The 20,093-nt window shown below is 48.4% G+C and overlaps 1 protein-coding gene across 2 annotated transcripts in view; it reads right to left on the bottom strand.

Moving 5' to 3' along the window:
- The window catches only part of CDON (cell adhesion associated, oncogene regulated), a 50,849-nt gene that overhangs the window by 16,979 nt on the left and 13,777 nt on the right, over window positions 1–20,093 (bottom strand). For both annotated transcript variants that reach the window (XM_062608752.1, XM_062608753.1), the window contains exons 2-12: window positions 15,789–15,925; window positions 13,609–13,881; window positions 12,155–12,301; window positions 11,852–11,995; window positions 11,179–11,466; window positions 10,101–10,370; window positions 6,527–6,810; window positions 4,665–4,839; window positions 3,396–3,524; window positions 1,657–1,863; window positions 770–951 (exon numbers count right to left, since the gene is read on the bottom strand). In XM_062608752.1, coding sequence (XP_062464736.1) covers window positions 770–951; window positions 1,657–1,863; window positions 3,396–3,524; window positions 4,665–4,839; window positions 6,527–6,810; window positions 10,101–10,370; window positions 11,179–11,466; window positions 11,852–11,995; window positions 12,155–12,301; window positions 13,609–13,881; window positions 15,789–15,864 — 2,175 coding nt within the window. In that variant the 5' untranslated portion in view covers window positions 15,865–15,925. The remainder of the gene's footprint in view (window positions 1–769; window positions 952–1,656; window positions 1,864–3,395; window positions 3,525–4,664; window positions 4,840–6,526; window positions 6,811–10,100; window positions 10,371–11,178; window positions 11,467–11,851; window positions 11,996–12,154; window positions 12,302–13,608; window positions 13,882–15,788; window positions 15,926–20,093) is intronic.

Genomic DNA, 20,093 nt, shown 5'->3' on the forward strand with positions numbered 1-20,093 from the left:
CTGATCCAAGGAGCTGGGTGGCAGAGCACCCTCCGGCAGCCGCCTGCCATTGGGCTCAGCTTATCTGTGCTGTGGATATTCCTCTTTCCTGTTGTAGCATCTGCACAAACCTCCCCCTGCACAACCCTACTCAAAACCCCACATATTTCAAGGTGATAAGATACTCGGAGATGACAGCTCAACAGGACTTGATTATTTCCTATGACGCCAGGCTGAGAGAGCTGGGCTGGGTCAGCCTGGAGAAGAGAAGGCTCCTGAAGGGGAGACCTGAGAGCAGCTCCAGTGCCTAAAGGGGCTGCAGGAAACCTGGAGAGGGGCTTAGGACAAGGGATGTAGGGACAGGCCAAGGAGAACGGCTTTAGCCTGCCACAGGGGAGGCTGAGATGAACTCTTAGGCAGAAGCTCTTCCCTGTGAGGGTGCTGAGGCGCTGGCACAGGGTGCCCAGAGAAGCTGTGGCTGCTCCATCCCTGGCAGTGCTCAAGGCCAGGTTGGACAGGGCTTGGAGCAAGCTGCTCTAGTGGAAGGTGTCCCTGCCTGTGGCAGGGGCTGGAGCTGGAGGAGCTTTAAGGTCCCTTCCAACACAAACCAGTCTTGGATTCTATAACTCAATCCCCCCACACAAGGATGAAGTGCCTTAGCCCTTCTAGGAGTCTCAGGGTGGAAAACCACCTCTTGCTGCTCTGCAATCTGCTCCAGTCCTTGAATCTTAAGATCCACAGCAGTAAAAACTGGCCTACAACTGTGAGAACAGGAGGCAGTGATACCTACCGTCCACTTCAACATGATCTGAGTGTCACTGATGGCTTCGGTGTAAGCAATGTGAGGTCCTGTGATGGGCCGGTTGGAGAAGCGGCTGGTAAACCCAGCTACTTGGTAGGGGCGGGATGCTGCGCTGCGTGGGCTCTCCCCATAGTTGTTCACTGCAATCACACGGAACCTGTACATCTCTCCTTTTAAGGGAAAAAGTGGAAGAAAGATGATGTAGTAGCAAAACAAGCACTAGAAAGAGTCTTCAAGGAGAGACTAAACAGATTAGGAAGTCTTTCTGTACAACGGCCAGTTAGAAAAGAACATTGGACTTGTTGCCACAGACTAATGTGGTCATCAGAAAGATAAACAGCCTCTAAAAGCAATCAGGGAAAGGCACTCAAGAAAAATCCAAGGCTTTTTAGATGATCATGTATCCATAAGTCTTAAACTGAAAACTGGTGGGCATCAAGCAGAGGCTTCAAAGGATACCCATCATCATCATCATCATCATCATCATCTATTCCCTCTATTCCTGCATCCTCTCCCTGGGCTTTCAGGGCTGGACACCAGAAGTCAGGACAGATGTTTTTCCATTAGTGCATTTCTCTCTGCGTTCTGAGTATTTACTAGACGGACAATTAAGTTAAAAATAGCAAAAATACACAACCCTCTTCCCCACATGAACAAGTATTAAATTATATTGGTGGGGTTTTTCCACTTGAAAAGCCAGAAATCAACTTGAATTCCTGCAATGAGCTCCTAATTCCACATTAAAAACCCCAGCTAACTACCAGAAACAGGATAATCCAAGCAGAAGTTAAAAGGAAACAACCAAACAGTTGCAGCCACCCGAACAAACACAACAACAACATCAGCTGAGGTGAAGGAAGGATCATTTGCAAGACCTGGCTCCAAGTTCCGAACTTCCACAGAGAGCTTGGAAGGAGAAATGTTGTCAGCTGCCACGAGCCAGTCGCTGCTCCGGCCCAGGCGCTTGTACTCCACCTTGAAGGCAGTGATGGGGGAGCCCCCGTTTGCTCGTGGGATCCACGTCACATAGACGGATGACTCTGATGCTGTGGAGATCGTGGGTCTGTCAGGAGCTTCGGGAACTGAAATGAGAAACTCAGTTACCAGAGGATTGGAGTCACCTCCACCTTCATTTTCTGCAGCTGCCATTTAAGCTCATTGCTAATGGTTAAGGTATAACAAATAATAATATATAATACATATAAATCCTCCTGTAGCAACTACTTCCCTTGCTCTTTCTGGAACAGACTGCTAAAGAGCAGAAAACATGCACCAGCTTATCCACATAATCATCAAAAATGAGATGGTTAGAACTAGACATCTTTAAGGTCCCTCCCAACCCAAACCAGTCTATGGTGTTGCACTTGCATAACCCATCTCTACATGAAGTGGAAACATAAGGCTAAGTGAAGAGGAAAACCATGGTTATCTCTATCAGAACTCCCCCAGCCCCCAATATGGCTTCAACCCACCCACACTAGGGCAAGCTGTATGGAGGGGAAATGAGAAGGGAAAGCAAAGAAAGCATGCGACGAGCCATATACTTACTGAACTCACTTGAAGTTACAGACAGCAGTGAAACAGAGAGAAGGGAGAGAGGTGGTGTTAGTGCATCTGTTTACAACCACTCTGATGACCAATGAGAGCCATAAGGCTTTACTAAAACAGCTTGTATTCATCACTAGGGAGCTGGTCACTGATGAGAGGAGGAAGGGAGCAAGGAACAGCAAGCAGAGCTTTGGGAACAGGCTGAGCATTGGCAGCCAGGCACATGAAAGGTGCCCTCTTCTGTGGCTCCACTGCTATTCAGCACTGTCCCGAGCATGTGATGCTCAGCTCCTTGAACCTCTCCATTCACCTTTGGGTTTACCCTTAATTTTAGATACCAAGTCACCTCGGAGATCTCAGCTCCCGAGTAAATCTGCCTCAATCAGCTCAGTGAGTTCAAAGGCTGCGGTGTCAGAAAAAGGACTATAAACATGCTGTTTTTACTGGAAACCAGGCTAAAGATCACAAGCAGTTCTATCTTCCTGCCATCAGAAACAAGCCCATCCCTGGGAAGCTCCAGAAAAACATTCAGAGCAGATATAATCCACTTTGAGAACTTAAAAGCCTGACACAACCATTCTCTGTTTCCCCTTCTCCTCTTTCTTTCACAGTGGAAGAGGAAACCAGGGTATTTAGCAAAAAGCAATGTCAGTGAGCAGCAAGAACATGGGTTATCCATGAAACGCTTGGTTTTTGAGAGCCACACAGACGGGTAACAGCATCCTTGGAAATATTGTATGCTTTCTAGATAAGGGCATGCATTTGCTGAACTCACAGCTTCAAATACCCCACCACAGACACTTCTTGGTGACTTCATGGTGCTGTGGAAACCTGAGGTATCAAGTACTTAGAATGCTGCCTGGAATCAGGCAACTTTTACTTAGTCCCATTTTACTCTGGAGACACACAGACCACCACAAAACCTAGCAGGCATGTGACCTCTCTCCTAGAAGGCCAGGCAGGAGCCTTATGGAATAAACAGGAGCTAGAAGAGGACATGCAAGCACCTAGAGCTGTAATAAACACAACTTCTAGCACATAGATTGCAAACCATCCATTCACTTACCCCCACTGTGTCGAGAGAGGTCTGGCAGGATGACACCAAAAGTGTTTGTGCCCTCATGAACAATGGGGTGTTTGGGAATGCCCACGGGAGGGGATGGAGCCTGCGTGTTTTTTGAGGACGATGTTCTTTCTAAGAAAGATTCGATACAGAGTGTGTCAGCTCAGGCACTGGATCAAAAAACGCTGCTCACTGCCTCTCACAATATGCTCATTCCATGAGATCACTCACAGGACTAAAGCCCTGGATTCAAATCACAAGCTAAACAGTCAAGGGAGCAAAAGGAGACTTCCCCTGTTAGCCCAGGGCCTCTTGTGCTCTGGGTAAGTGACTGCTCATCTGCACTCATCTGACAGCACATCACCACTTTGTGGTGATGCCAGCAGCTCCTGCCCAGGCTTCAAAGCCCACTCTCATCACCACCAGCAGGTGGTGAAACCAGGCAGGCTGAGAGTTGGGATTATTCAGCTTGGGGAATAGAAGGATGGGTTTAGAGTAACCTGCTCTAGTGGAAGGTGTCTCTGCCCATGGCAGGGGATTGGGACTGCAGGAGCTTTAAGGTCCCTTCCAACACAAACCATTCCATGATTCCAACACTGCAAACTGAAATCCACATCTAGAGGAAGAGGCTCAATAAAACATAATGGAAGCTGCGTTTGGCCACAGCTTTGCCGAGGACACTGGGCAGATGGACTTTTGGCTTGCAGCAGTATCATGAATTCCCTAAGACATAACATTCTTAATAAAAATGTGAAGTTATCCTGTTCTTGTAAACTGGTATCCAGTAATACAGTTTGCATGCTTCAGAGCACAGCCACCAGCATCCACGCTAGAAAGGAAAAAGGCTGCTTTGATTAGAAAGGCTCTTCAGCTTCTTGCTGTCTTCACGCAACTATCAAACTAGCTGGGTTCTGCTCTGCAGAGAGATTTCACTGCAGTGTCTGCAGAGCAAACCAGAAGAGGTTTGCTGCTCGGTGAAAACTCTGATTAAAGCAGAACGAGGGCTGGCTGCTCCCTGACTGAGCTCCTGGAAGCAAGAGGTGGAGAAATCTGAATAAGCATCCACAAAATAATATTATCAAGCTTTTAGTAGCTTCTACTTACCAACAGCACTAGTCATGTTGTAAGTTTGCCATACAGCTATATTAGCTGTCTTTTAGCAATTAAATCGCAGAACACTGCCCATGGCTTAGCAGACAACACACAGTTGATGTAATTGGAATGAATGGCTCCTGGGAGGCCCAGGACCCAGGGAGGCGGTGCTGCACCCACCTTTGCTGGTGCGGAAGGTCAGCATGGCAGGCTGGCCCTCACCCGCCGCGCTCCTCGCCACCATCAGCACCTCGTAGAGGCTGGAGGGCTCCAGCTCCGTGAGCCGCAGCTCGTTCTCGCTGCCCGGGACCCGCACCGTGTGCCAGCTCCCCACCACGCCAGCGCTGTCATCCAGCTGCATGGGGCAGGGAGAGAAAGCTCAGTATCAGCCAGGAGGGGCGCGGATCCCAATGGAACGCTCAGATCCCTCAAAGCTTTCACACACCCAGAGCCCCTTGGCAAAACTGCTCAGGTTTTCCTCTACTGAGTTTGTCTCCAAGTGTTTCTTGCCATGAATCTGCACTTTCACAACCACTTCCCTCATGCGCCTTCACTGAACTCCATTGATTTTCCCTCTCCACACATACTCACGCACTTGTTTTGAGGGAAAAAATGATCATTTTCACTCATGGCTAAAAACCAGCAAGAGACCAAGTGATGTTTAAAGACTCCAAGAGCCTTCAGCTGTGTGTGTGACATCCAAGGGCTGGACCCAGCACTCTAATGAGAAGGAGATGTTCCCTGAACTATCCCAGCTTTTCCTGCTCTGAGGCATTTACTGGCTAAAATGGCCAATGAAAAGTGTGTCTCTGTTAGTTTTGGAGGCTGGAAAAGAGGAAGCCACCAGGGAGACCAAGAATTGGGTTCTATTAACGCATGTTTCCCTTTTCTTTTCAGTAAAACCCCACTTTTTCATTTACCAGCAAAACCACAAGCTCCACTGAAGAAAGACGAGAGATTCAGGGTAGTATCTTAATGCTTGACCTTTGCAAGAGAACATTACCCCAAATCCCAATGGAAAAAGCAAAGATTCTACCAAAAATAAACTCCTAAACAATGTAAGGCCTTAATAAAACATCGAAGGCAGATCTGAACGCTGGGGATTATCAAAGGTTATGGCAGAGGGCTTTGTTCAAGCATTTTCTTCTGAAGCAACAACTCTTAAGGCTTTTATTCCCTTATTTTTGATATGTAAAAGAGGGAAATCCATAAAATAATTTGATGGCACAAAGAAAACACCACCCTAAAAAGCCCACAGCAAACTCCCTACTGAGCAACGCATGAGTGAGCACATTTAGTGTGGAAAGGATCGGTATGAGTGAATGGTAAGCATCAAAAAGGTCAAAGAAGCATTCTAAGCTTTCAGTGCTCACGCACACCAAGCACCTCTGAATGAGAAATTGTAGCAACACCCTTTGGCACTGGGGTTTCAGGAACTAACAGGTCAAAAACCTAAGCGTTCCCTCCAGGCTAAGACAAGATCAGGATGTGGAGGATTAAACAGCTTATGAAAAATAAACCAAACAGCTTTGCCATGCAGGGAGCTGTTCGCCTGGGAGAAGGGGCACAGGCATTGCTTGCTACTGATGTTACTGTCAATACAAGGACATGAGGGGTACCTGCTTCTGAAGTTTTAGCTCACTTTCAGGTATGGTAAGTTCTAACAGAGTTCAGGAGGTAGAACTGCAAACTGTGACATGTCAGACTAACAGCTTCCCTTCCCACCTCAGCCTTCCTTGAAAGATTCAAGCTTGCTCCCTCACACAAATGCATTTTGAATCTCGCCCCACAGCCCCATTCCCCATAGACCATAATTACACAAAAAGGGACTGAAACCCAGGGCTCTGCTGTACAAACCTCACTTACAACTGTTAGAACAGTGTCCCTGTGACTTCAGTCACCCCAACAGGAGCTGCCTGTGTGGCCGCCTATGTGCTTCAACCATACCCCGTGTCCCTGACACTGTTAACCCCAACACTGCAGCAACAACCGGCTCTCGAGCACCCTACACCCAGGAGGACAGCACAGCAGGGAGGTGTTACCTTGCGGTACTTGACAAAGTAGGCATTGATGGGCAGGCCCCCGTCGCGTCCCGCACGCCACACCAGGGTGTAGGTGTCCGGCTTCGGTGTCTGCGGGGGGCTGAGGATGATGGGGGCCTCGGGGGCAGCAGCCCCACTCCAGCCTTTATCCGTGGCAGCTGCATCCAAAGGGAGTTTGGTTGGAGGCGAGCTCGGGAATGCTGCTGCTGCACCAAGGTCACCATCGCGCTGAGCAATATCCACAGGAGATGGTCCTTCTGCTTCCATGGCAGTTTCTGAAGGGGCTGCAAAGGGAGGAGCCCGGTTACATCTTCATGATGCTGTATGTTCACCCCACAGCGAGGGGACACTAAATCATTTCACACTTAAACAGGGGGGATTTAGGTTGGATCTTAGGCAGAAGCTCTTCCCTGTGAGGGTGCTGAGGCGCTGGCACAGGGTGCCCAGAGAAGCTGTGGCTGCCCCATCCCTGGCAGTGTTCAAGGCCAGGTTGGACACAGGGACTTGGAGCAAGCTGCTCTAGTGGAAGGTGTCCCTGCCCGTGGCAGGGGTTGGAACTGGATGAGCTTTAATGTCCCTTCCACCCAAACCAGTGTTGATTCTATGATTCCACATGTGTCATTTCCAAACAAGCACTGCTGTAAAGAGCCACTCCAGGAGGTGCCTGTGCAGCCCTGACCCCGCCAGGCTGTGTTTTCAGGGCAGAACAGTGGTTTTAAAGTTTACTTTTTGGTTTGGGTTTGGTTTTCAGAGGAGCAGAGAGACAAATCCTGAAACACAACGTCTGCAGGCCCGGCTTGACTCCCATCTCTGAGCAATGAGGGGCAATGCATGTTAAGAGCCAAGAAATAATAAATATACACCTAAACTCGTGACACAAACAGAGCAATTTTAAATGCCTGCAGTTGTACAAGGAACTCTTCATGGCCCGAGCTGGCGTGCACACAAGAGGACATTCTCCTGCCTCCGTTTCTGAGGTTTCAGCTGTAATTTCCATCAGCTTTGAAAGCTGCACGACTCGCCTGCTTCGTTTGGGACTAAACTCAGTTTACAGGCAGATCTAACCTGGAATTTAATACCATGGCATTCCTAGAAATCCTGCTCCTGCTTCCTCCATCCTATTTACTTTCCCTGGTATGAAAAACTAATTACATATATAATATGATGGGTTTGTGAGTCCAAAAGCACTGTTGCGCCGACACACGGGTTGTCAGCATTCCAGGCAGGAAAGGGGTGGCAGGTTGGACATCTGAGATTATCCAGGACGAGTAGATGTCAGTGTTTAAAGCAGAAGGGGCTGGGAAGCGGTGCAGCTCTGGGCCTGCCAGATGTTCTTCTCCCTTCCCGGCCTTTCAGATTTGTGTAGGTTTATGTTACGTGCCGGGGTCTGGATGGGGAAGGGAATGAAGGGAACTTGGTTTACAAAACAAACAGATTCCTTGGTAATGTAAAGCCTCGGCGGCAGCGTTTGCCTGCCTGACTCGGATTCCTCCCAACCTCCATTAAAATACCAGCAGCAAGTGTGGCTGCTATTTTTGGCCACTTTTGAAGAAAGCTGGGGAGGAAAGTTCTCTTTTCAAATTGAAGCCACGCTCACAGGGAGCATTCCTTGTTTGTTCCTTCCCATTTATCCAGCAACGCCACCAAAGGCAGAGCCAGGAAGGAGGGAACAACGGCAGGGAGGACATCCCTAAAGCCAGACGGAGTTTGCTTAAGACATCAGACACCCTCAGAACCAGCTCCCAGGGAAAGGGTATCCACGACTGTCAGTGAAGCAGTGGGAAAGGGTGTTAATATTGGAACCAAATGCCGGAGCCGGTCGCGGAGGCAGAAGGGCTGTGGTGGACCCGGAGGGTTTGAGGGTGGGCGCAGTGTGGTTTGACACCCGCCAGCGTGGGGGAAACGGGCTCTTGAGCGTGGAGAATGAGTTGTGGTTTCAGCTGGTGACAGGAGACCTGCAGTCAAGGCTGTGTTTATTGCTGCCAGGGGGGAGTCGTCAGCAACCGGGAAGGAGGTTGTCGCTTTGCTTTGGAAAACAAGCCCTGGGTAACAATTGCCATGGAGCAACGCGGATGCTGAGTTCTGGCATAACTGCTACCCACAGAAGCCAGCACATGAGGCTCCTCTTGATGCTTTGTCATTACACAACTTTTTTTGGCCTTTAGTGGCTTTTTGTGCCGTCCCTTTCCCCCTTGCCACTGGGACTCTTCCTTCTCGGCCCCGCAGTGGAACATGAGCGGCACCATGCTGGCTCAGGCCAAAGGCACCCAAAGTCCTGCCTCCAGCAGGAACCAGAGGACTGAACGTCCCAAATTTAGGTGTTAAAAAAATGTATTCATAGCTTTCCACAATGCCCCAGACTGGTTTGGGTTGAAGGGACCTTAAAGCTCATCCAGTTCCAACCCATGGGCAGGGACCCCTTCCACTAGAGCAGCTTGCTCCAAGCCCGTGTGTCCAACCTGGCCTTGAACACTGCCAGGGATGGGGCAGCCACAGCTTCTCTGGGCACCCTGTGCCAGCGCCTCAGCACCCTCACAGGGAAGAGCTTCTGCCTAAGAGCTCATCTCAATCTCCCCTCTGGCAGGTTAAAACCCTCACGTCACTCTTGTCTTCTCTGTAACATGCAGTATTTCATAGCTCACTATCATGTCCTTCCCTCATTTTGAGCCCTCACCTTTCCAAGCTCTCCTCCCACAGAAACTACTCCCAGCCCTATAACCCCATCTGCCACATTCTACAGCCTCTCTGCCTGTTCTTCTACACACTTCTCGACCCTGGGTGCAAACACACCAGCAGCTTTTAACCCACTGTCATGTCCCAGGTTCACATTGTCTTTCGTCTACATTGCGCAAACAGATCACATTCCCAGGAGCTGCTTCCTGGCTTCTCCGAACGCAGCTATGGCCATGGATGCAGCCACTCCAGCTGTCTAAAAAAGACTTAAAATAAGGGCTGTGGGTAGAGGATCCTTAGGCTATCATTTTGCATTTTGGTGGTTTCTCACTATGATGGCAGCTGAAGTTGCCCTGCCCGCTTTGAGGAGTGTGCAGTGAATCACGTTGTGGAATAGATCCAGCAGGAAAGGGGGGAAAAAAAAGACATCTTTTCAGCCAAAGAAACTCTCTGACTCTGTGCTTGCAGCAGCGAATGAGCTGTGAGGCTGAGCTGCTCCAGTTGATCCTACCACTAAAAACTGCACTGCTTAAGTCACTCAGGGGCTTCAGAAGTGTTTCCTGGCACCAGTTCTTCATTAAACCTCTCAATGTCTGAGAAGCTGTGGCTGCCCCATCCCTGGCAGTGTTCAAGGCTAGGTTGGACACAGGGGCTTGGAGCAAGCTGCTCTAGTGGAAGGTGTCCCTGCCCATGGCAAGGGGTTGGAGCTGCATGAGCTTTACCCCAGAAATACCCACATCTCTTAAAACCCAACTGAAAGCACTTTCTGTGTAAGATCTGCTGTTAACAGTGGTCAGGAACAATTCAATACAGGATCGGGCAGGGGAAGGGGAATAAAGGAGAATAAATCTTGAAGCACAAATGCTTAGTGCGAGTTCTCAAAGGCTGCAAGTGCTCCTACCTGGCTGGACATGGAGCCTGCCGGTGGACTGTGCAAATCCAACCCCATTGTCTGCTACACACTGGTACAAGCCAGAGTCCTCCTGGGTGACACCATGGATCCGCAGGCTGCTTCCCATGGGCAGATGTCGTGGAGAGGGATGGATGGGAGCTGCATTGTGGAACCAGGTGAGGGTTGGAGCAGGGCTTCCATCAACATCACACCAGAAGTGCACAGTGGCTCCAGCAGCCACCGTTTCCTCTTGCAGTCCCTTGGAGATGGAAGCAGGTTCTAGAAAGGGCAATAAACCACCACATGTTGATCTTAGCCTAAGTCCTTACAAAAGAGTCCTGCCTTTGTACAAAGCACATACAAAGGCCAAGCAAGCCCCATGTGCTTCTAGCCGTACCCAGCCTAAAGCTGGTTTTCCCCACATACTTGCTTCCTTTAATGGTCTCTCCCTTCTGTCCCAACCAGTCCCATGTTTGGCTTAATACTGCAAACAAACCACCTGTATTTTCAAAGCAATTCTTTCATGACATCCCCCTAACAAAAGGTTTTTTGCGTGTCACCAACCTGCTTGCTGAGTTTATACACTTCAAAAACGAGTATTTACAGTCATGGATGCAAACCCTCAAACAGCAGGAAAACTTGCTACAAAGGAGAAGGGAGATCACAAATGACTTGCAGCCAAATGGATTTCTTTCCTTTTCGGTTTTGTCCTCATCCAAACCTACCATCTCGCCAGCTTCTTGCTTACACACCAGCTCAAAAGAGAAACAGCTGATCTCTGGCATGTTATGGACACTGAATCCCATCTACACTTGGCACTCTGCAGGAAAATAAATCGAGCAGCAGAGTTTGTTATCCCTCACTGTTAAGTATTTCAGACTGTGAATGATTCCAAGAGATAAATAGTTATGGATCTTAGCTTGGGAGACATGGTGAGATCTGGTCATTGTGAACCTATCTTTACTCTTTATTTTGATGTGCTTAGGTTGACAAAGAACTTTGGGCTGTTTGCAACCAGGTGCCAAAGCCAGCAAGGAGACAAAGAAAACGTCCACTGCCTGGACACAGATTGTACTTTAGTTCTTACCAAGTATAGTAAGCGAGTAGTTCATGTATTTCACTGCTCCAAATTCATTTCCCACCACGCAGGAGTAATTTCCAGAGTCAGATGCCTCCAGCCTGTCTGTCACCAGATGTGAGTGCAGCAGCTTCCACCTGCCTTTACCCAGCACATCCTGGCCCTCTTTAACCCAGCGGATGGAGGCTGGAGGGGATCCACTGACGACACATTCCAGAGTCAGAGCGCTGTGCTGGGGCACTGCCAGGCGCTGGGGTGCCAGGGGGTGAAGTACATGGAAGGCACCTGAGGAAGAGCCTGGAACAAAGGAGATGAGGGTTAGCACCCACTCTCCATCCCATTCTCCAGTATGCCCATGTGGCTGCTTATCCTTGTGGCACAGCATGATGCCACAATGCTCTCTTCCAAAGTCTTGCTCCAAAATCAATTTGGTAACTGAAGCAGTAGCAACATCCCTTTACAATGGCTAAGTGCTCCTTGGGATTGGAAAAGCAGTCGTGCTGCTACCTCACAGTAGGGGGAAGTAAGAATTGAACATGGAAATAGCACAGCACAGGTTTTACATGACATGGTGGCTGAGACCAGTGGGTATTTAGGCTGATAGACCCCCATAAAAAACCTCAGGGATGGGATTTACCCAGTTGGAGATGTATCAATCCTGAAAGCTGAACTGAATACTCACGGGTGACTACGAGTTTACGTCCAGTGAGTTCTGTTCTGAGCTCATGAGTCACTGGGTTGTACACTGCACATTTATAGGATCCTTTGTCTTCTAAAGATACGTTCAGAATCTGCAGGTTTCCAGATGGAAGGATAAGGTAGTTGTCTAAACAAGTGGGGAGGGGGAAAAGAAGATCACATTTAAATTAGTGTCTAAAAACCCTTTTATTTATTTTTTAAATGACTCGTCAGACACATCAATCTATTCTAAATGCAGGATCACACAGAAATCAAGGCATGATTCTCTTCCCACAAAGCATCTCACCTCTGGATTTCTCCAGCCATTTCCCTCGCACTTGAAAGCGAACCTGGGCTTTAGGGTGGCTTTCTGGGAGCTTGCACCCGATGAAAGCTGTGCCTCCTTCCTCTGCCACCACAACGGGCTTCACTGACCCATCAAAGTCACCTAAACCTAGGAGGGAATTGGTAGAAGGTTGTGAGCAGCCACGGCTTGGGAAGGGGAAGAGCAGCGAGCTGGGGTTCGTGTGTAAAATACAGCTGTTTTCAAGCTGGTCATCAATGGTGGAGCCAATGATCCCACACTGAGAGGGGCAGTGGACACTTTGGAAGGGAGAGCCACCCTGACGGAAGACCTGGATAAGCTGGAAGAGAAGGCTGAGAAGGACATGATGGAATTCAACAAGGACAAGTGGAAGGTCATCCTCCTGGGTAAACCCAATCCATGAGTGCAGCAGGGGCTGGAAACAGGCTTCCTTACTACAGGCAGGGCCAGCTCTTGCATGGGAATAGTGAGAGGAAAAGATAGTTCCTGAGGTCCCTCAACTGCTCCAGGGAAAGCAAGCAGGGATATTGGAAAGCTTGCAGTGCTACTCCTGGGCTCCAAAAGCACAGTTTAAGAGGAGGAAGCATGTAAGAAGCATGGAAGTGTCTTTCTGTGATTATAATTAACACAACCCTGAGTCCAGTAAGAAGCCTCAGCACTTAACAGCACCTTCTCATTTGCTGCTCACATCTCTAAAGGAGGAGAACAGCATGAAAGCTGCTCTTCCACTCCCTTCAGGTTCAAAGCATCTTCCAGGTTGTGAAGTTATTCTATGTTAGCCACCCTTACAGCTCTCTCGAGAGGGTCTTGCTATGGGTCAGCACTTTACCAAAACACTCACTTCTCTCACTTATAAGAAATCTTCCTCCCCAGGGGATTCTGGACATGCTCCATAGATGAGGTACCCCCACAGAGGAATCACTCAAATCCTGCTCGACAAAGGCCCGATTCAGCAGCCCCGTGATCCCAAGCAGACAGATCATGCTCAGGGAGGAGCATTACATTCCCATTCTCAGCACCACATCCTCTTTTCCACGTGGAGAACTGTGCCCTTCCTCTTCTGAAGTCCTTTAAGATCAACTAATTTACAGATTAAGCACCAAAGACTGGTTAGAAGAAGGGGTGGAACTGAGGGAAGTTGTCCCTAGCAGGACACAAGGCTGTCCCCACCTAGGGACATCCAGAGAGTTTTGACCAAATAAAATGCTACAAGGGAACAGGAAAGCTTGCAGCTCCCACTTGTTTCCCAAGCAACAATTCCCACTCATCTCTCCCAACCTCTCACACACTGCATGGAAGCTCAGCTGCTCTTTCAAGGTGCTTTTGGGAGCCTTGTACTTCATTTGGAAGCTTCCATTGGAAACTCAAACCATACAAACCAGCTGAGGTCTGTATAATCAGCAAGGAGTGAGGAATGCAAAGGAAAATGAACTTACTGGCCATGGATACCGTGGCAGGCCGGCTCACAACAGCACCCACACTGCTGTTGGCAATGCACTGATAAAGACCAGACGTTGCCAGGCTGAGGGAGATGATTGTCAAAGATCCTGACTGGATTTCCACTTCTCCCCCCTCCCTGTCCAGAGGCTCCCCATTGAAGAGCCAAGAAAGGAGAGCCGAGGAGGGCTTGGCAGAGCAGTGGAGTTGGACTTGAGCACCGGACTTCTGGACAGTGGATGAGGGCTCGGAAATGAAACGTGGAGTTAAATCTACATGGGAACAAAATATACATAGAAAAATCCAGTTAGCGAAGAGCATTTTGCATGGACATAACATTAGTGATGCATTGACTGGTAGGAAAGACCATGATGTGTATTACAGCAATGCTAGCGCACAGCCTACAATCCCATGGGATTTATATGGAGTGACACAGCACCTATCACCTGAAGCGATGCGCAGGGACATGCAGCTGGAGCTGATCGGTCCCATGTGGAGCAGGCCTGGATGTGACTCATCTGATCCCAGGAATGGCAGCAGCCTGCCAGGTATTTCTGCAGCCCCGTCTCCCAGTCTGCAGAGCCAATTAAAAATAGCAGGATGCAAAAAAAAAAAAAAACCTGGATGAGCAGCAAAGACTCTTGTTAATTCCAGATACATGGACTTCATCAGGAGGACAATGATGAATTGGGCAGCATGATCTTTACAGAGTAAAGACGAAGAGAAACAGGAAAAAGCTACTAATAAATAAAAGGTTCGGCCCCACAAAACTTGGTCCTAAGAATCCATTCATTTGCCAGAAGAAAATTCCTGCTTGTTGGAGGAAATTTTTTCCCTCTCCTGGCCAACGAAACACTGGGAATCATTTCCATTTGTTTTCTATGGAATTCTCAGCTACAGATTTTGTACAAAGGGAGCAAAGGGGATTAACACCAGTAACTTCTAGTTGGGTAGAAATACAGGAGGAAAAGGATTCCTGGTTTGTAAAGGAGCTGTGGAATTTCAGATAGTGCAGGTCAAGAGGATATTAACTGACATCCAAGGAAGAAACAGTCCTCTCCTAGGTGGGGCCCTCAGCTCATGCTTTTCTTCTCAAGTCAGTCCACCCCAGCTCTGGTTATGAGTTTCAGATGAGAAACAGCATTTTTAACAGAGCCATAAACTATCTGCAAAGCCATGAAGTAAAACTGGAAATGGAAGTGTGGCTTCACTTAACAGAAAAGATGAAATCCACGCAAATGGCATCCAAGCCATTCACGGGGCTCCAGATGTCCATTTTTAGCTTGTAATTAGAAAACTGGTTTTCCTCTCAGTTCAATTTGAATTTCCAGGGATGAGGAAGGCAGTGACCTTTGCAGTGTGCAACTGCTATGAAACTGCAGCGTTACCTTCACCTCCGGCCTTGTCCTTGCTTGTGACAGCAAGGCTTTGTGGTCGGTGTCAAAGCTGGTAGCAGTGACCCTGCAGCTGGAATTTATCTGCCCCGACTGCTGGAAAACTCAAATTTATCCCATTTGCTCCTAACGATTGGCTATGAAGTGCTAAAAGTAGTAAAAGCTTCTTTTTTGTGTGGTTAGGTTAAGACAAGCTGACTACACAGAGCAGATGTGTCAATTAAAACCATTCCTCTTCTTTTTTTAACCCACGAGCTGTTCCAACTGCAGCCACGCATCAGCGTTCCTGTTTCAAAGATCTCATTCCCCCTTTCCCCCTGCACGTTTCCAGCCTCTCCCAGCCCCATGGGACCACGAGATGTGCTGTACGCAGCAGAATCGGTGTTCAGCTAAGTCCATAGAGATCCCAAAGAACAAACCTACGCAACTGGGAGTCTCCCACACTTGTTTGGAGCCAAGTTTTCAAAAGCAAGCTCATACATTGAGCCTAAGACTGTGTTTAAGTGCTTAAACTTCTTTGGTTGCCCAAAGACACTGTGACTGCCCCATCCTTGGTAGTGCTCAAGGCCAGGCTGGATGGGGCTTGGAGCAACCTGCTCGCTCTAGTGGAAGGTGTCCCTGCATGAGCTTTAAGGTCCCTTCCAACCCATTCTATGCTTCTTAAAAGCAGATTATCAATAACGCACATTGAAGCTGGCCACGTTGAATCACACTCCAAGTTGTTGCTTATTCAAAAGTATAGGCTCAACCTCCAAAACCCCCAAGCTGGGGTGAGGAGACCTTACCTGAGCTCGCTGCAGGGATGATGCCCATGGCAGTGATGAAGAGCAGTGCCAGGAAGAGCCCAGGATCCGGATGCATAGCGCCAGATTACGGGAGTTGAAAGCAGGAAGCTCCAGATTAAGACGAGGCACCGAAACAGCTACAAAACAAACAGATGTCTACTGTAAGTTGCAGGAGTTGAGTCTTTTAACTTTCTTACAACAAAGTGTTTGGGGTTTCAAAAAAAAGCCCAACCAGGAAACAGCCAATATTCTTTGCAATATAGAAACCATCTGTAAAAATGAGCCAGGAGTTGAACTTCATGAGGTTTCCAAGTGCTATTCTTAATATAAAGGGGTTTCTCTACAGCTGGGTATGAGGCATCCACTCCAAGCATAGTGCCTTGATAAATTAACACTACTTTCCATGCAGAGGAGCTGAAGCCCAAAGTAAACAGCTTATCTATTGCAGATAATATTGTTTGCAAACAATACCCATAGGGTCATCTATCACCAGTCTGGTTAGCAAGGGCTTATGAATTGACTCCTAATGGCTCTAAACCTGCCTTCTGAGACAGGTCACCTGCCTGCTGCTTCCAGGGTGCCTGACAGTCACACCGTGGCCAACAAGAGCCACAAAGATCACCAGTCATAGAATCACAGAATGATTAGGGTTGGAAAGGCCCGGATCATCCAGTTCCAACCCCTGCCACCCACAGTTACACCCCCAAGCAGTAATGCTGGGCATCTCCATGGCTGCCCAGACAAGAGGACAGTCTTTCCCTTGGTCATATCACACCCTGAACATAAGATCTCACTTTCATCATTAAAAAGGACAAACTAGATCATGAAACCCAAGAAGCTGTGGCTGCCCCATTCCTGGCCAGGTTGAACAGGGCTTGGAGCAACCTGCTCTAGTGGAAGGTGTCCCTGACTATGGGCAGGGGGTTGGGACTGGATGAGCTTTATGGTCCCTTCCAACCCAAACCATTCAATGAGTTTGAGTCAATGATTCTATGAGTCCTGAAAATACAAAGTAAATCCTGAAACCAGCCCCCTAACTTGCGCAGGGTGAGTCTCAAAGCGTGTCTCTGACACTCAGAGTCTCCATCAAACGCTCTCTCCTCCAAGAAAAACAATTAATCTGGGGCTGTTGTTCGCTGAGATTTTCTATTTCCTTGCGCAATGCAGTGATGGATAAGATTTGGGTCCATTTAGCACAGTTACTTCATTTATCATTACAACCACGCAATTCCACTGCTGATAACACTCAACATGTATTTTAAACATCTCACCTATCAGACACGCACATAAACACGGATCCAACACACATACAAGACCTATGGAGCTCACTGGCAGCGTGCAGAAACAAGTGCAACAACACACATGCTTGAGAGAAACAATTCCTGGTTTATGGGAATGGCAGAGCCATTTGTTTTCCAAGAAGCTGGATCCAGAGGATACCAACTGCAAAGTTATTCCTAAGGTTTATTTAAAAATCACAGTATTCTATCATCAGGACATCACTGTAAAATATGCAATATAAGCATTGGGAAAAGACTCCAGTAAGAATCAAGGAATGAAGGAATGGTTTGGGTTGGAAGGGACTTTAAAGTTCATCCAGTTCCAACCCCTGCCACAGGCAGGGACACCTTCCACTAGAGCAGCTTGCTCCAAGCCCCTGTGTCCAACCTGGCCTTGAACAGGGATGGGGCAGCCACAGCTTCTCTGGGCACCCTGTGCCAGTGCCTCAGCACCCTCACAGGAAAGAGCTTCTACCTAAGAGCTCATCCCCATCACTCCAGCTTTCAGAGAGCTATTTGCTCACTGCTGCTTCTCCCTGCTCACAATGACAGCTCAAGGAGGCTGCAAGAGCCACTGCCGAGCTGTCTTGTGGTCAGAGGCAGATGGCAGAAGGGCTCAGCTGTGCAGAACAGGCTTTGGTTTATTTGAGTTCTCGCTCGGTTCAAGGCCAGCGGAGCCGCTCCACCGGCGAGCGCGGGGGACAGAGTAAACACCAGGAGAAGTTGTTAACATCAAACACTTTGCTCAAGAGGGGTGGGGGCAATGTTGCTTTTTGCCAAATCTTCCCTCCACTATTTATTTATGAAAAGCAATGAAACGTATATTCGAGGTCAACTTTAACCCCGGCACATGGAGCTACCGGGTTCCTTTGCAGCTGTCTTTTAAACAAGGCCAGCTCATTATCTTTAACTAAACTTTATCTTTGGAGATCTCCTTTATCCAGTCTCTGATTTCCCTCTGTTTATCTTTCTCTTTACATGTTCCTGGCTGCCAGTGTCAACAGCTACTCCTCTTTTGACCTACCAGCTTGGCTTTTGCTGGCTTGTGGGGCGGGAAGATCAGCTGGAGAGCAGTGAGCACACAAAGCAAGCCACAGAGAGCAAAGTTCTTTGACTGGAGGGAAAGGAAGGGAAGATATTCCCCTGGATTGGAGTCACATTGTTCAGTGACACCACTCAGGCTGCCAAAGAAAGTTCCTCCAACCCCCTTCTGAAGGGACCACAGAATCACTGTATCATCACTGGTAGATACAGGAACACAGGGGGTAGATGAGACCCAACACGCGACACAAGCCAAAAGCATTTGATGCTCTCTTCTTCTTCTGCAGATGGTGTCATTATAAACCCCTTGGTAGGTACAAGAGCTCATGGTTTTGGGGTCCTCAGAAACCCAGTGGAGAAACTTTGCCTCTTTAATAGTATGTTAACACACATCCAAGGGTTAAAAGGCCTCAAGGATGGAAAATGAGGACTTTCCCCTTGGCCATCATTTCAATAACCCCATGGCAGGGGATTAGAACTAGATGAGCTTTAAGGTCCCTTCCAACCCAAGCAAGTCTGAGATTCTATGAAATTCCCATCTTGATACCAAGTCCTAGTCACTGGGGACCTACTAGGAATGGAAAGAGAAGCATTTTGATTCGTTGTGGCTCTATGAAGTCTCAACCTCCAAGATGAGCTCACCCAGGCAGAGCTCTGCCCACTCTTCCTCTCTTGAGAGGATTGATCTCTATCACTGGTGGGTCAAACAGGCAAAGCTGTTTTGAAGCATCACTGAGGAGAGGGGCTATTTCTGAGCCTTTTAAAATAAACCAGTAGTACCAGGAGTTACTCATATACATATGAATAATATTCAAGGTTGAACAGAGATTGACACAGGTTTTGGGGACTGAGGAAAGAGTCTCCAGACCACAGTGCCACAGGCATGGCAGAGGCTGTATTTCTCCTACTTCCACCAGGACAACTTCATCTAAAGTCACCTTCCATTAATTTCACCCAGCATTTGGCCTCACTGTCAGCTCTAAAGCCACTTGTTGCTCATGGATCAAGGGAAATGAGGAAGGTAACTGACTTGTGCCCAGAGAAGGAGTCATCCCAACCGTTCCAATGGATGTCCACCCCTTGGAAGCACTCCAGAAACATGTACATGGTACTTCTGGAGATCATTGGGAAGATGGAGTACTTCTGAAGATCACACAATTCTGGTTTTGCACCTCATTTGTCACAGGCCCTTTTTAAAAGGGACCCAAACAGCCATGAGGACATGGCCATCAGGTCACAATTTCAGCCCTGCAACCTTTGGGATGCCATCCCAAATAAACCACAGCACTAACTCCACATGGAGGGGAAGGGTATGGTTTAGTTAGTCCCTGCCCTGCTTATTTACCAGACCATGAACTTCTCATCTCCACCCTTGAGGGCAGAGTCACTACTAAAAAGAACATTATGTCATACCCTGGGTTTTGGTTGGTTTTCCTCCTTTTCCTGGTACTTTCCGTTCCCTCTGCTTTAGCTCCATGAATCATCCTCCTGCCACCTCAGACCAGCAGCAGGACAACGTGAGAGCAACCACCAGAGCTATTCAACCACTCCCCACCACAACCTAACCCCTGCTCCATCGCCCCCCTCCAGACCCCATCTGCCCTCCAGCAAGCTGCAGCTAAAGGAGGGAAAGGTTTCAAATGCACCAGGTCCTATAAATGCTGGAGCAAGTGGAGGAGGAAGAGGAAGGAAATGGCCTGCTTGGGAACAGAGGGAGTTATTCAGGTTCCCCACTCCACCTCCAGGAGCTGACAGCCTTCTCCAAGAAGCCCTAGGAAAGAGGGGGAGTGCTGCGGCTTCATGGGTAGCACTGCTCACCGGCTGCAGCTCTCACTTGGAGTAAAACCACTCTGGACACTGAAGGTATCAGTTTCCCCCAAGGGCAGCAACTCGGAATCAACGAATCCAACCTCACTTTATAACCCTGTATGTGATTTAACACCAAAGCACAACAAGTTGGGTTGTTTACTACAGAATCCCCAAG

This window comes from Pezoporus occidentalis, unplaced genomic scaffold, assembly GCF_034315485.1.
Source record: "Pezoporus occidentalis ecotype Australia unplaced genomic scaffold, CSIRO_AGI_Poc_V1 ctg130, whole genome shotgun sequence".
In the NCBI taxonomy this organism is placed as follows: Eukaryota; Metazoa; Chordata; class Aves; order Psittaciformes; family Psittacidae; genus Pezoporus; species Pezoporus occidentalis.